The sequence below is a fragment of the Pyrgilauda ruficollis genome, unplaced genomic scaffold (assembly GCF_017590135.1).
Source record: "Pyrgilauda ruficollis isolate IOZ18807 unplaced genomic scaffold, ASM1759013v1 scaffold27, whole genome shotgun sequence".
In the NCBI taxonomy this organism is placed as follows: domain Eukaryota; kingdom Metazoa; phylum Chordata; class Aves; order Passeriformes; family Passeridae; genus Pyrgilauda; species Pyrgilauda ruficollis.
In genome coordinates this window covers 6,422,721-6,438,119 of record NW_024524044.1, presented here as the reverse complement: position 1 = coordinate 6,438,119, position 15,399 = coordinate 6,422,721, and the positions used below count along the sequence as shown (strand labels likewise).

Genomic DNA, 15,399 nt, shown 5'->3' with positions numbered 1-15,399 from the left:
TAACCTAACATGGAGGATTTTAAACTAGATTTTTAGGCTGAAGTGCCCTAAAAACTGTTGTCTTTTGGACCTCACTTCATAGATCAGAACCTTCATAGATAGCAAAGTCAAATTCTTATGGTGCAACACAAATCTGAAGTTTGCCTTCTCATACATTAACCTCTGGATTAAATCTATTCTTCAGTCCTTACTCAACTATTTGGGTTTTTTTATTTTGTGGATAGGTGTCTATACATCACACCATGACTGACCCCTAGAAATAGGTGGAAATACAGAACATTCTCCAGCTTATGCTGTAGAATGGAACAGAAAGGGAGGAAATTGGATTCCATTTCTGCTATTACCTAGCTTCTCCACATATTTACAGAAATATGTCAGCTTGAAGTCTGTCTAATAAAGTCAACAATATTTAATTATTTGGAAAAAATATTGACATGACATTCAAGGTGCTTTTGCTTACTTAATGCAATTCTCATTAACATTTATTGCCCTAATTGTGTATATTCCCTTTGGTTTCAACACCTCAGAGAAATTCTTACCAGTGATTAGTAAGGCAAGAAAATATTTTGCATGATATTTTTGGAGAATGAGTAGGGTAAGCAGAAGGAGGGGGGATTTCCTTATGAAGCAAGGATGACTTCAGGAAAATAGAAAACACTGTGAACCACTTTAGGACATAAATATGCATATACCGACAAGGTTTGCATGCTAATCTTTCCGTTGTCTTGGATATGGTAATCTCTGTGCAGGTGGTGGGAGAGGAGGAGGGTGGAAGACTTTTTCTAAGGAGGATCAGGACGTGAGTCATAACTCATTTAAGGCCCATCACTTCCTTCCTAGGGTGGGTGTGGGAGGGTATTCCCTAGGCAGAACCTGAAACTAAGTTGTATTTAAGGTGACAGCCAGTATCTATTTCAGCAGGGTCTGGGGGAAGGTGAGAGAGAGAATAAAAACACCCATTTCGTTGATCCTCTTACTCACCAGAGATTACCAGTGCAGATGGGGCTTCCACAGTATTCATGGTAGGCGTGCAGATAACTGCTTAAGCACTTCAAATAACTCTGGGGGCTTTTCCACCTCTCCATTGATTACCTAGGGACCCTACATTTCTGACTTAAAAGATACTTTATTTAGATGGTTCAATAGGCTCTGTAAATAGCTCTGAAGCTTTTTGCCCTGCCTAGGTGTAGGAAGAACATTCATACAAATAAGAAGACAAAGACTTGAGTGAAAAAGCATAAGTAAAAGTTAAGTTATTTTGTATTCATAGTTTTGGTGGCAAAGTTGGGGTGGAAGGCATTTTCATAGTTTGCAACAACTGAGGAGTTTGACCTTTACAGTGTGGAAGACAGCACTGTGATGAGTGTGAAAAGTCCATCTTAATGGTATCCCTCAACTCCAATAAGCAGATGTGAAAACCAAGATATATTTAGATTTAAGATGTTTATGGTATGGCATATTGCAGACTTTTTTTTTTCATTTCTGTTAATAAAAAATGATGCTTTGCATCCATGTCCTGGATTTATCTGAAGGATGTATTCTTAGTATTTATTGTGACTAAATCTGTAAATAGTAAGAGCTTGTCATTATTATCCTTCCTTCTGTCACATGTGCTTTCTTTGTGTTTTCATCCTGTCTAGCAGTTGTGGCCAAACATTGTAGGTTCAGCCAGTAAGAAGGGCAAACCTGGGTTTTGTCAACTGATCTGTTGCATTGCAAATGCCAAGAGAAAGAGAGGCAGAAAATTCAATTGTTTCCAGTGGCACTTCTGACCTGTGCTGACATCTTTTTTCTCCTCTATAATCCCCTACTGATTCAGTAATTTCAATCCTAACGTGATTCTAATCACATCTAATTGTGCAGTTTAATATTTATATTTGTTATTTTAAAACAGTACTGCTCTACACACCCAGTGGTCTGACTCCTCATCACCCCATGACATCTTTTTCTGAATGACAATCTCTCTGGTAAATCTCCAAGTCTAAGTAGCAGTATTCTTATGGTACAGTCTTGATGTTTTCAAAGGAGGTTTTGGATAAAGGTTTCTTATGTTTTCCTTTTGATTGGTTCCTAAGGAGTTTAAGTGTTTATTCTGACTGGTTCACTCTGTTTAGGAGAATTGTTGCCTGTTTATTCAATATTTTGTGTCCTGGAAAAAGCAGTGTAAGAGAAATCTCTGACCTTACAGATGAGATGAAAATGTTTTGTCTAATGTTGCTTGAGCTGCAGGGAACTCCAGGAGGATCTCACGAAACTGCATGGGCAGAAGTGTGACAAGATGTGCTTGCATGCAGCTCTAATGTAGCTAAGCTAAGGTGCTGCATCAGAGGAGAAATAAACCAGTGCATGTCCAGAAGATGCTGAACTGAGGATGGGCAATTACAACTCAGAAAGACACTTTGGTTTCCCTGTGGTGAAATCATTAGTTCTTTATACAGCAGTGTCATCATTTTCCTGCTGTATATAACTTTCTTATGCCTTTGTGTTCAATATTGTGTGCAGCTTTTTTCTCCCTCTCTGAAGGATATAGGGGAGGTAAGTGAGGACTAGAGGCTGGCATTGAAAATCATGGAACAGCAGCCTTTTGTAGAGAGGCTGAAAGGGCTGAAACTCTTCAGTCTGCAGCTGAGAAGGTTGACAGGGAGGAGTATGGTTGAAGTTTACAAAGTTATGAAGGTAGTGGATAAGGTGAATGTGTACCTTCACTTGATACATGCCACACGACCAGAAACTAGGACAGTCAAGGAAATTTGTAGGAGATAGAAAATGGAAGCAATGCTTCTGTATAAAACTTTGGGAGATCTTCCCAAACCTTTTGTCATGGGGAGTGATGAGGGCAGAGGTTGAAAAAGGTATGGACAAGTTGCTGGAGAGCAGGTCCATAATTTGACATTACTAGGATTTTGCCTGGGTGTACCTTATAACATGCCACACATTTCCTCAGGCTCTAACTATTATTAGGGATGTTTGCTTTGGAGAGCAGCCAGGCCTCAGCATTTTACCCAAATAATCTCTTCTGCTGTCCCACAATTCTGGTCTATATGGACCAAATTCTGGGGGAATTTAATGTTGTCATTTTCTTTTTCAAATTTGTTTTTTATTTGGGCTTTTTTCCCCCTTTCACAATCTGCTGGTAGTAATGTCCAAGTGTTATAATGATTCCAAGGCTAAGTAGTCTGTAATACTTACATTACAGACACTCTAGCTAAAGACCATTAGATGTCTAAGTATATGCTGTCTCATTTTTCTCTCCTTGTTGCCTAAACAGACTGCTGTGAATAAATAAATATTTAAAATATCTGTATCTAGGTCAGAGTATCTTTATCACTGAATGTTCACATTGCATAATTAACAGCTTCTGTGAAACAAATAAAGCATCAACTTTTATCTTTTCATCAAGTCAGAGTTAAAACTAGTAGCAGACTCAGTATGGAGGTAGTGATTTTTTTCTTTGTAAATATGAGGTCTTAGCAGACTTTCTTCAAATGGTGTTATCCCAATATCTAGGCAAAACAGTGATATGTGTGCATTATTGAATTATCTTTATTTGTTTACATACTACTTGCCATGATTTTTTCAAGACAAGGAACTGATCTCAACTCTTGGAATTTAGGTTATCAGAACACGAACAGTCCTATAAAGTATATGTTTTATTTGGGCAATCAGTGCAGAGCGATTATATGACTGTTGTGGAAAGGACCATGCCTATAAATTAGTGAAAATCCTGGTTGGGAAGCTATAGTTTCTTTTCAGTTCTCATAGACAAAAATGGTGCTGGGGTCCTGTACAAATCCAAATAGACCAACAAAAAACTCATTCTTAACTTTGCAAGGACATTTGCATTACTTTTCCAAGTGTCCTGTTCAAAAATACCAGTTCAACTCTGTAGATCAAAATATGCAATAAAATATTGAAGACTACATTTTAATTTGGTCTAGAATAAATTTTGAACTGTTAATTTATTTTTTAGTTTTCTTCAGTAATGGTAATATTAAGAAGAAGAACATTAAATGTCACATGACATTTGGGACATACAATAAAGGCCAAGGTTGTCTGGCGAGGTTAATCAAGTTCACTGTTAATAGAAGGTTTTCCACTACTTACAGTTTCTCTGAAAGGTTAATAGCAGACAAGTAGGAAAGATGATTGATAGGGAAGCAGTTATTGACTGAAGTTGCAGTGTACAACTGCACATCACAGTATTAAATAAACTCTTTCTTGATAGAGATTTCCTCATTAATACATGGTGTGTATTTGTTTCTTCAAATGTCTTACCATTTACAGTATTGGCAATGTACAGTGAAAGTTTGACCTGTGTACATGTGCTGGATGGAGTGGATTTATGTTAGCTCTTCCCTCTGGGTACATTGTGACTAGCATGAATATTGTATGTACTTCCTTTCCCGTTCATTTTCAAGTCTTTTTGTAGGTTTTGCTTGGGATTTTGGTATTGGAAGTCCCTGAAAAAATGAATCAGGAGAGACATTTTAACCAGTGCTGAAAACGCAAAACTGCATATACTTTATTTTCCAAACCTGAATGTAAGGAAAGGCCATATTAAATTCTCAGCTTTGATTATTTTGGAAATTGCCTAAGGGTCCATCCTCTGGTTGATTAAAAAAAAAGTCTATATTTTAAAATTTTATAGTTTTCAGTGTTGTTTCTGGCAAGTTGAATTCTTTTTTAAAATAATTTAATTAATTAATATAATAATGACTCTAGATTTTGGGTTGGTTTTAATAGTTTTATGATAACCATATTTTATAAATCAGTATATAGCAAGTGTAATTAATGAGTACAAGCAATTAATATAAGCGATTTCTTGCAAATCAATATTGGAATCAAATAAACAGGTTCAGGACTTCATAAAAACATTTCAGAGAACAAAGTATCTCACTATCTGAGATTGTACATGATTTTTTAGAGCTTTTTAGGTCATACAAAGATTTTTTAAAAAATTCTAATGAGGTCCTATACACATTTTGCATATGTACACATTGAAGGTCCTCAAGGCACAATTTTTGAAAACACTGATTTGATTGGATTTTTTTTTCTAATCAGCTGAATCCAGTGTAGAGTATTTGACTGTTGACTGGCCTTGCTCTTTATCTTCATTACTATTTGTTTTTAACAATATTGACACACTACAGAGAGTGATATGCTAATTGCTTTCTCTGCTCATCTAAAGACCTTCCATCCTAATTTCAATATTTATATGATTATAAAACTGCTGTTTACCATCCCCCCCCCCCCCCCCAAAAAAAAAAAAAAAAAACTGTTAAAAAAACTAGCAGTCAGTAAGACTGTTGACTAAAATTAATTTTAACAGATGCTTGGGCACTGTGTTGCCAGAAAACTGAGTGATCGGCCTCACCAGTTTTCTGAGAGGCAATCTTGTGCTCTGCTAGAGCAAAATCAATACAAAAAGCCTGAGAGGCCTGATGGTGCATTGGGAGAAGTTGTTTGAACACCTAATATGACTTTTGGACCTGTACAGCTTTTGTAAGTCTACTTACTGCAGACAAATGGAAAGCAAAAATTATTTCAGTGGTAGCTGAGTTTTGTAATAATTTTTTTTAAATGTCTACTGCATTCTACAAGAGAAATAATTTCAAAAGTAAGTGCCTTTTCTTCCTCTTTATTTTAACTATTCAGATTTTCTCTATCTTGACACCCTTTCCCTTATGTTTCACTAGATTTTTTTTGTTGCACATATTCTAAAACAAAATTTTCCATATATTTGCCAAAACTAGTGATTTTTGACAGATTTGCGTATGTTGACTGGGGAAAGGACTGAGTTGGGAAGAGCAAGATATAGAAAATGAGTTTTTAAAATTTGTGGTTTGCAGAGTTCTGTGAGAAATTCAAAGGATTTCACTACCACAGTCTAGGTCATCTGTCAGCATAGTCATTTGCATGATACACGATGGGGATTTTACAGCATGCAGAGAATATGAGAGTTGAAAAATATCATTTTATTGATCTCTTTTATGAATCAAAATTAATCCTCTGTGTAATCTATGGACAAGGAAGAGAAAATATCTTAAAACTAAAACTAAATGGCACAGCCTCCACTGAAATAGAGGAGTGATGACATTTTCTTTACTTTTATAGCTGTGTCTTTCTTGCTGTGAAACAGGAGGCAGGAGGTTTATCAAAAGGTCCAGCAGTAAAGAAAGCTCCACACATCCTGCCCTTTAACTAAATCTGTTTTTTACCTCCTGTATGATGTGGAGGCAATTTACTTTCATCACAGTCTCATCCTTCAGAAGTTAAGTCCTGTTGAATTCATGCCCAAAAGTGATTTCAGTTGTGAACTGGGTATGGTTCTTCTCTTTTGGCCTGAACTGAAATTTGTTGATTCTTCTACTTTCCCATATTGAGTCACTAATCTTGGTTCAGAAACCTGGGAACCTTTGGGAATCTCTGCAGGCCGTTTGTGTTCAGTGCATAGTGCCTCCTTAACACTGCAGACACCTTTATTCTTTTCCCAGTCTGCTCCTTTCAAGCAACTCTGCCTGTGTAAAGATAAGCACAGGAATGAATACTGCAGGCCTGAGAGGTGCCAGGTCTGTCTGAAGCAAAACTCCTTTTTTTCAGAGTCAGACATAAGAGTAGCAAGGACAGTGATCTGAAATCTGCCAGTATTTGCACCTCCTACACCCATTACCTGCCTGCTGCTTTCTTGATTGACGACCAAAGTTGAGTGCTAGGACTTCCCTGTCCTCTTCCAGCCTTGATCCTGGATGCCATTAGTTGCTTCCAGAAAACCATTTTTTTTCATTACTGTATTATCTCAACAATTTAGATCCAAGTCCTTTGCTCCATTTGGTTCATGTTGGAAGTTCTTACCTTGGCTGTCTGGCAGTAATCAGGGATGGACCCTGCAGGTTACCTCACAGGGGCATCTGCAAACAACCTTTCAGCTCAGCAGGCTCGGACTTGGTTATGTGTGACAAAAGGTAGCTGTAAAGGAAAAACAAGCATTGCTGTCACACAGAATGAAAAAATTCTTTGGATTTCATGTTGCAGAAAGAAGAGCAAGTACTTAGATATGTGTAGCATCATTTTAGTCATTACATGTAGAGAAATTTATAGTGCTGTGGGCATATATCTGTAGTTTCATGTTGATGTTACTGTGAATTAGAAAGCTGCACGGAAGCTAACACAGCAGTAATAAAATAGTCACATGAAGGAACTATCGGTTTGAGCATTGTGAAGGTCAAGAACAATAACTTGCAGCAGTTTTGTGTACATCTATACACAAGCTGATCTTGTTTCTTGGGCATAGGGTATCTGACTTTGTGTGTAGGGTAGTGTAGGTGTGTGCTGGGGCTTTAGCACAGCACCTCCTGGCAGCATTAGTACCTTTTATACCTTAAGTTGCACATTAACCAGATTTTTTTTCTAGTGTACATTTTTTTCTTTTGGACCAAAATACACTGCTACATTACAGCCTTGTAAATAATTTTAAGAGAGAAAAAAAATATTTGAATAAGAATTACAAAGTATACTGTCTTTTTCCGAACTGTTAAAATAGAGAAACATTCATTTATTCAGAGATATTTCTGTTCTGTGGTGTTCAGGCATACAAATTAAGCAACAGTTTGTCAAGTAAGATAGCATGATGTTTCTGAATAGTAATTTTTAACTCTGATAAGTTTACAGTCTTACTTAAATGACCAGATAAACTGAGGAGCATTGACTTCTGCAGATTCAAGACAGAGGGCAGCACAACCTGAAGATGTGTCTGAATGCAGTTTGATTTAGCCTCTGGCTGCTTGTAGCTTGACTACTGCAGAAGTGATTTTTCAAAGTTCATAATGTGATCAGAATTGAGCTGATTTTCACAGTTGGGATCCTGCTAAATGTCAGATCTTTGTTTCAAAGCAAGATACTCTTGAACTCTTTGAAGAGATGGTCACCACTTTCCTTATTACAGATAAAGCAGTGTATTGTCTATTGTCTAGCATGGTCTCTTCAAAAGCAAGGGAGTGTTTTGGCTGAAATCCTTAAAGCAGAAATTTGGAGTAGAAAACTTCAGTCTGTCTTTCAGAACTGAACACTTATATAAGCAGCTGTAATCCTCATAATAAGAATTGTTGGGCAACTTGCATTTTGAGCACGCTCTCACTCTGTCTCCAAAGATGATTGTCCTTTTCAGAGTGAGAAAAAATAAAGGCAACTTCAATAACAATATTTTTTAATTAATAGCTTGATGTCTGATGGTGGTAAGTTTATTTTAGAAAACTGTTTTAATGTAACACCATTGGGGGAAAAAGAGAGATGATGATCTGTCTTTTTTTTCAAAGTAGCTTTTTATGCACGCAAGTGTAGTCACTAATAAGTACTGATTTTTCTGATGAAGCTTTAAAAATCACTATCATCTTTGCAGAAAGAAAACCTGTCTTACTCATGCTTTTGCTCAGTTGGGAATGTTCCAACTGAATCAACTAGCCCTTGAAAGGGGGGTCAATGTCTGTGCCTAGGTTTTACAAGTTTTTGACACTGTATGTGTGGCATTTAGGGGAAACATTGGTTTGTTTGGTCAGGACTTCTGATGTACCTGATTTACTGAAAACAGGTCTCTGGTGTCTGTAGAGTGTTCTGAAGTGAGGTCCCCTGCTGCTAGCATACAATCTGTGACAAGGGAAGCATCTCTAGTGTTGATGAAATCAGTGAATAGCTATGGTATGGTACATTTATTGTTGCAGCAAGCTGAGAAGCTCTTTGTTAAATGGGATTTCTGTATACCCTCTTTTTCAATAATCTCTAATGCTGCAATTTTTAAAAAACATTATATATTTAAGAGTAGGAAACATTATGTGTGATGTCCATGTAAATGTGAATTGTTCTTAAAAAAAAACCAAACAAAATCTTTTTTACAAAGCCTCTATTATAAATCCTTTCAAATCAGTGGTTTCTTTCAACCAAATTTCTATTGCAATACTGAGAAGAATCTGAGTAGTTGTTCTGCACTGTTGCATTTATATTAATTTCTATGCAGTGTCATGCTTTTCTAGTTTTTATTTAAGTTTGAAAATTACTCCAATGGTTGTAATAGCTTGATATCCACAGATGTCTTGGTATGGATCTGATCCTCAAATACGGAATTAAGGAAAAGGGTACACTTGATGTTAATGGTTGTCACTTCTCCCCACTCATGTGATGGGTCCTATCAAGTGTCTCCCTATGTAAAAAAATGGACACAACTCAGAAATTCCAAATTCTTACATTTCCAGAATTTTCTCTGTCTTACTGATGTTTTCACTTCATATTCAGTAGATAAATAAATTATGATTGAGTACACATTCATAATCACTCCAGTGCATTGCTTGTAAAGTTGTTTTTTCGTGTAGTTTTTTGAGTTTAGAATAAAACCAGATAAAATGACCTTGCATGGAATGAGATATCAAGGTTACTGTTTTTCTGATTATAACTTCATTTTGCATACTGCAAAAATAATAATATCAACAGCATTACTTCTTACTGGGACAGATGTGAATGACCTACCAGTCATTATTACCTTGGGTCTTCTATGTAAGTAAAGCAAACTTCTTTGCTTTTCACCTCTTCAGCTTCTTTCCATGCTTTACAAAACATCATTACATGCAAACAGCAAACTCATTAGAATTTATAAGTACTTTAGGAAAAAGACTGAAGTTTTAAAATAAGTAAGTAGGGAAATCACATTTTTTAAGTACTCAAGCAAAAAGAGATGATGAAAAGCAATGGGGAGTAAAGGAAAAAGATGCTAAGATTTTCAAAATTAGCTTACATATTCATTAACTTGAATGATCTTTTTATAAAATGGAAAAACTGCTAAATATCAGTCTTCAAGTAAAATCTCTTACTTCTTCAAATGAATTAATAGTGGAGGCAGTCATTTCAGTTGTGTATTGACACAGGAAAAGGTTTTAGCTTTGTTCCATTCTCCTACACTCTTCTTTTTGCAGAAATCAAAATTCAGTAATTGAAATTAATTTCAAGCAGATATTTTCAAGCAATTGCCTGTCATGGCATATATTATTAAAATAATTTTGACCTTCTCTTAGCCAAAAAAAGAAAAAAAATAGTTTTTCTTGTTGGACAGGCTTTTATAGTGAGAAAACAAAAATAATTACAAAATTATGTGGTATAATATAAAAGAAAATAGAAATATTCTCAGTGGTAAGTTCAATAAGTCTCTCCTTTTGAGAAATGGAAGAATACAAACTTGGGAATTTGTTTTGAATATCGTAACTGTATTCTGAAAACTTAAAATATTTTCTTTCATGAAGAACAGCTTTGCTGTTCATGCTCACAGTCAAATTAGGAGTCAAGTTAGGAGGAGATTAATTGACAGGCTTAGTGGGAGAACCCTTCCAGTCTGGGCCATGATCCATCTTCTGCTCTCTGGTATGAACTTGAGCCTCTTTTGGGGATGCCATCACCTTTTGTTCTCTTTCTTTCTGGTAGCCTGGCTGAGTTTCTCCAAGGATCTTGTAAGATGCCAGATTGCACAGGTGACAGATTCCATGTTCCCTATCACTTCTGTACTAGCAGGAAAACACTTTTCATCCTGTTTCTCAATATGGTCAGATTTGCATTAAGCACATTGACCTGTAAGCACTAGATTGTGCATTTTTAATTGTGTTTTTTTTCTTTTTTTTTTTTTTTTTTTTTTAATTGGAATCCTAATTTTCATGAATGCTTTGGTTTAAGAAGCATTGGATTTAAATAAGGAGCATTGTAAAGGAGGTGGTGTTACAACTTTGGCGTGATACACTCAGAGTAGCAGTCTTAGTGAGAAAAACACTGAAAAACTTCCATTTAATGTAATGAATAATTTCCCAAACTAACTGTATGTTCATTAGCTGGAGATCTGATTTAATTAAAGGACCAGTTTATGCCAATTTGCATCACTAGTCATTTTAAGTTTTCCTTTAGTTAAGAGCCATTCAGGTATCCTTAAACCTTGGCTGTATACTGAATGCACTAGGGTTGGTTCAGCATGTCACATGTCTGTGTTTAGCCCGAGGGACAGAGAGGGCCCTCTATGGCAACTCTGTCCTTGTTTGGCAATTGTTCAGGTGAGATGGCAAGATGTGTCACTCTTTTTTCCTCTTAACCAGCTGTGCAGGTCCACGCATTGAGCTGAAGCCCCACTTCACCTTCCCTCCCTTCCACTGCCCTTACAAAGTAAACAGCTGAAAAATGCATTGGGCAGTCTCATTCCTGTTGAGACCCAGCTGTTCTGCTGAGGTGAAGAGATGTGTCCTTCCCCTTTGCCTCCCTGACAGAAGTCAGACGTTTAGTCCTGACTATTCTGTAAGTATGAAAATATTGGAAGTTCACAAATTGGACGTGCCGTGGTGTGAACAGTTGGGCAGTACTGGGAGAAAGGAGCTTTGTGTGTGAAATAGTACTATTCTTAGGAGACATAGTCACAAAGTTTTATTCAATATACCTATATATGCCTATACAGGAACTTAAGGCAGCAAAGGATAAATTTCCTTGCAAACATTTTCTAAGCCAATGTGTCATTCCAGTTTTAGGATTCATGGAGAAATTATCTTAGCTGCTATTTTTACACAGAAATAATACGTTTATATTAGAAGCGTGAATATGTTTAGCCTGAGTATTAAAAATTCAAGGGAGCACTGGTTACCCTTCAGAAACCCTCACTGCTCTGACTGTATGGTGGCCATTATATTTCTTTCATCTTGGTGAGCCTCAAAGATGTGTATTTATTTAGTGTTTCACTAATTTTAAGATGAAAATTAATTTCTCTTGTTTTTTAGCTAGATGGCTTGCTATAAATTTAAAATGTAGTGCGTTTCTCACAGTTGGATTTATTTTTGTTCTCTTTCCAAGCTGGATAATGGAGATGAGCAAGCAGCCCAGATAAGACGTGAACTAGATGGACGACTGCAACTGGCAGAACAAATGGCAAGGGTAAGTGATTCCTTTCTTGTTCCAAAAACATATCTTCATATGAGATTGAGTGGCATGATCCGTAAAGTATGTTTCCTGATTCTTATTCTAAAATTAAGGAGAAGGTTGTTTGAAAACAGGCTGGCAGATGCATTTCTTTCTGCTCTGAAGAGTGTCTGACAGCTGGGCTAGGGAGAAAGCAAAACCTGGTTTTGGAAAGGCCTGTCCTGTGTGATCTGACATTTCCTTCAACAGCAAGTCCAATTTTCCTAATTTTTTTTACATTGGGTAGGAAAAGCATCTTAGCAAGAGGAAAGATATTTTAAGAACACAATAAAAGCCTTCTGTGTGGGCATATTATTATTTGAATGATCCTCACAGGATATAGTACAGTTTGAAAAACATTGCTAAGGGTTTGGGGTTTTTTGCGAGGCAACCCTGAGCCTTGGCCTGTGTTTTTAGTCTCTGACTATAAATTACTTTTTATTTTTAGGGCTTTTTTTAATATGTCATTTATTGGCTCTGTCATGCTGTGATGAGCCAGTCTACTCAACTTGCTGCAGGACTTTTTGGTCACAGTCGACTTGCTTGGTCTTTGTTATTGAAACAAAATCAACTGTAAAGGTTTTAATATAAAACATTTTATGATGGGCCTTATAACACATAATGATAAAAATTTTCCAGTTTAGGAGCAAGGGGCCTGTATTTGCAGACAATATATTAGGATTGGTGTTTGTTTTTCATTTATATGTAAAACATATATTTTAGAATAATTTACATTTTTGTTTAATCTTGAATGACACTCTTGTAAGCATCCAGTATTAAATATTTGGAGAAACTGTGCCTAAAATTGGCTCTGTATGAGTTCATATATGCACTACACGTGTACATATGGGGTTTTTTGTGATTATTGTTATAAACACAATATGTAAATACTATTGTCTAACTTCTACAGAGGAAAAAATTGATTATTAAGTTATCTCTAATGTTTAAGAGAGGGATTATTATTTAAAATTATTATTATTTAGTATTATTATTTAAGATTATTATTTAAAATAAAACTGTGCATTGTAAGTAAACGTTACTTGCAAAATGAATGATCCATTATTAAAAATAAAGGTAAGCAATGATAGGAATTTTTTGTCCTGGTTGTAGTTTATTAGCTTTATATTAGAAGCATGAATATGATTGACTTATTATTGGTAGCATGGGAAACTGATGAAGTAACAAAACTTCTAGTGGACAGGTCTTTTTATAAATGTCAGTTTATAAAATATTGAAGGTAACCTTAAAGGTGTGTTATTAATTACTATGCTTAAAACACCCATAAAGAAATACCTAATGTGTGGTTCTTCAGCTTGGGTTTATGGCTAAATGATTCAGGGAGATGTGCAAGGTTCTATTTTTACTTTATTTCTTCTTTCCAAAATTAACTGTACTGTATTTATGGGAAAGGATTTGCTTTTCATTACTGTTTTGAAGACATAAAAATGTATAGACACTGAAATTATGACTTATATTCTTATTTATTGCCTCTTAACTGAAAGCAAGTCGGTAAATTAATATGATCGATAATGTGGGAATTTTTTTTTTCACCCTGTCTTTTAAAATTTGTTTTCCAAGGAAAGAAAATTCCCAAAATTTGTAACAAGGGAAATGGAGAACATGTACATAGAAGAGTTGCGGTCTTCAGTGAATTTGCTGATGGCAAATCTGGAAAGTCTGCCAGTGTCTAAAGGTGGGCCAGAATTCAAACTGCAGAAGTTAAAGCGATCACAGAATTCTGCATTCTTGGACATAGGAGACGAAAATGAAGTTCAGCTGTCAAAGTCTGATGTGGTTCTCTCCTTCACATTAGAGGTAATTGCAAATTTCACAGAAAACTCGTTGATGGCATAAATTGCTAGAATATCTGTCTTGATACTCTTTTTTTATTAGTCCTTTCTTGATATTTTTAGAATGTTATGTTGAAGAAGTTAATTATGCTCTGTATCTTTGGTAATTAGGATTTAGAATACAGCTGGATGATGCATTTTTGTCTTGCAGCAGTAGTTGCATTTGGGCCCACACAGTAGTGTGGGAAGTTGAATCTCCCATACAAATGTAACTTTAAATGAATTCCAGTTTATTAAATAGCTAAGTATAATTCTAAATGTAAAAATGAAACACTGTTATTATCAGGAATGCCTTCCTGGAATTTTATACATGAATAGAGTTTTCTCACTGGAAGCATTTAGATAAGACACAGTGATTTTTCTTTACTGGTGATCCTAGCAGTTTTTTTATAAATGTCTGCATTTTCCTCAAGAATCTTTCTTGTTTTTCCTGAGATTATGCAGGAAGTCTGGCCTGTAGGGATGCAGTCCTAGTCTGTGTAGATTTCAGTTTACTTCAAGAGGAAGCCACAAATACATTTGGTTATTAAACAATTCTGATGACAGAATAGAATCCTAGAATGGCTTGCGTTGGAAGGGACCTTAAAGATCATTTAGTTTTTTTTTTTTCCTTTTTCCCCATTAGCAATGAAGAGATTTGCTGCAAGATAATTAATCCACAGTTCATCCCGTGCGAGGCAAAGAATTAAAGTATTACTGTACATGAGATAGTTTTTTAGTGGGGCAGGTTTTCATCTTAGACATGATAGTTACCATGTAAGTTGACTCTCTTGCCAAACAGTGTGTGCGTCTTTTGCTCTTGAGAAGCAAAATCACAGAAGGTACAAGGGCAAAAGGAAACAGTTGAATTGATATTAATGAAGACTGAAATATGAGAGATGTGATCTTTTTCTACGCAAATGGCCAAATAAGAAATTCTGAAAGCATTTCCTAGAAGACAGAGTACTTACTTCTTTGAAAATGTGAGGTCAAATGTGCACAATTTCACATGTTTTGAATAACAGATAAACATATCTATGTCACATCTTGTGTGGGGACTCATTTGTAGGGTAACCAGCAGAATCCCCATTGAGGGCTGCTGATGTAGCACCTGAATGATTAGGAGATCTACATCATGTAGGACAGAGTGGAAGTACCCTAAAATTTCTAGATGTGGAGTAAAGTGGCCAGGATTCTTGCTGTCACTGTGCATTGTTATTATAAATAGTAGAACTTGCTAGTAATATTAACAGTGTTCTAGTGGGAGTAGACCTTACTGACTAAGGTCAGAGACATTCCTGAGCATCACTGCAAGCAACAGCCACTTTTTTTTTACAATTTGAATATTTCCTTAAATATCCTCTTTGCAGAAATTTAGAAAAAAATTTACAAAAACCCCATAGTAGTAGGACAAGACTTATTTGTATTCTTCAGCTGTTAGACAGTTTCAAATGTAGACAAGCATTTAGGAAGTTGTTTATCAGCTAATGAGCTAATACATCCACTAGTGACAGTTTCCTTTGGAATGAATGAAATGCAACTTTTTTCCAGGGCTGGATTGTTACCAAAGAGAAGTGTACTGTGCGGTTAAGTTGGAAACTCAGGAAAA

At 35.9% G+C, this 15,399-nt stretch overlaps 1 protein-coding gene across 3 annotated transcripts in view; it reads left to right on the top strand.

The window, feature by feature from the left end:
• The window catches only part of CADPS2 (calcium dependent secretion activator 2), a 282,475-nt gene that overhangs the window by 101,780 nt on the left and 165,296 nt on the right, over positions 1–15,399 (top strand). For all 3 annotated transcript variants that reach the window (XM_041471490.1, XM_041471489.1, XM_041471488.1), the window contains exons 4-5: positions 11,857–11,937; positions 13,540–13,776. In XM_041471490.1, coding sequence (XP_041327424.1) covers positions 11,857–11,937; positions 13,540–13,776 — 318 coding nt within the window. The remainder of the gene's footprint in view (positions 1–11,856; positions 11,938–13,539; positions 13,777–15,399) is intronic.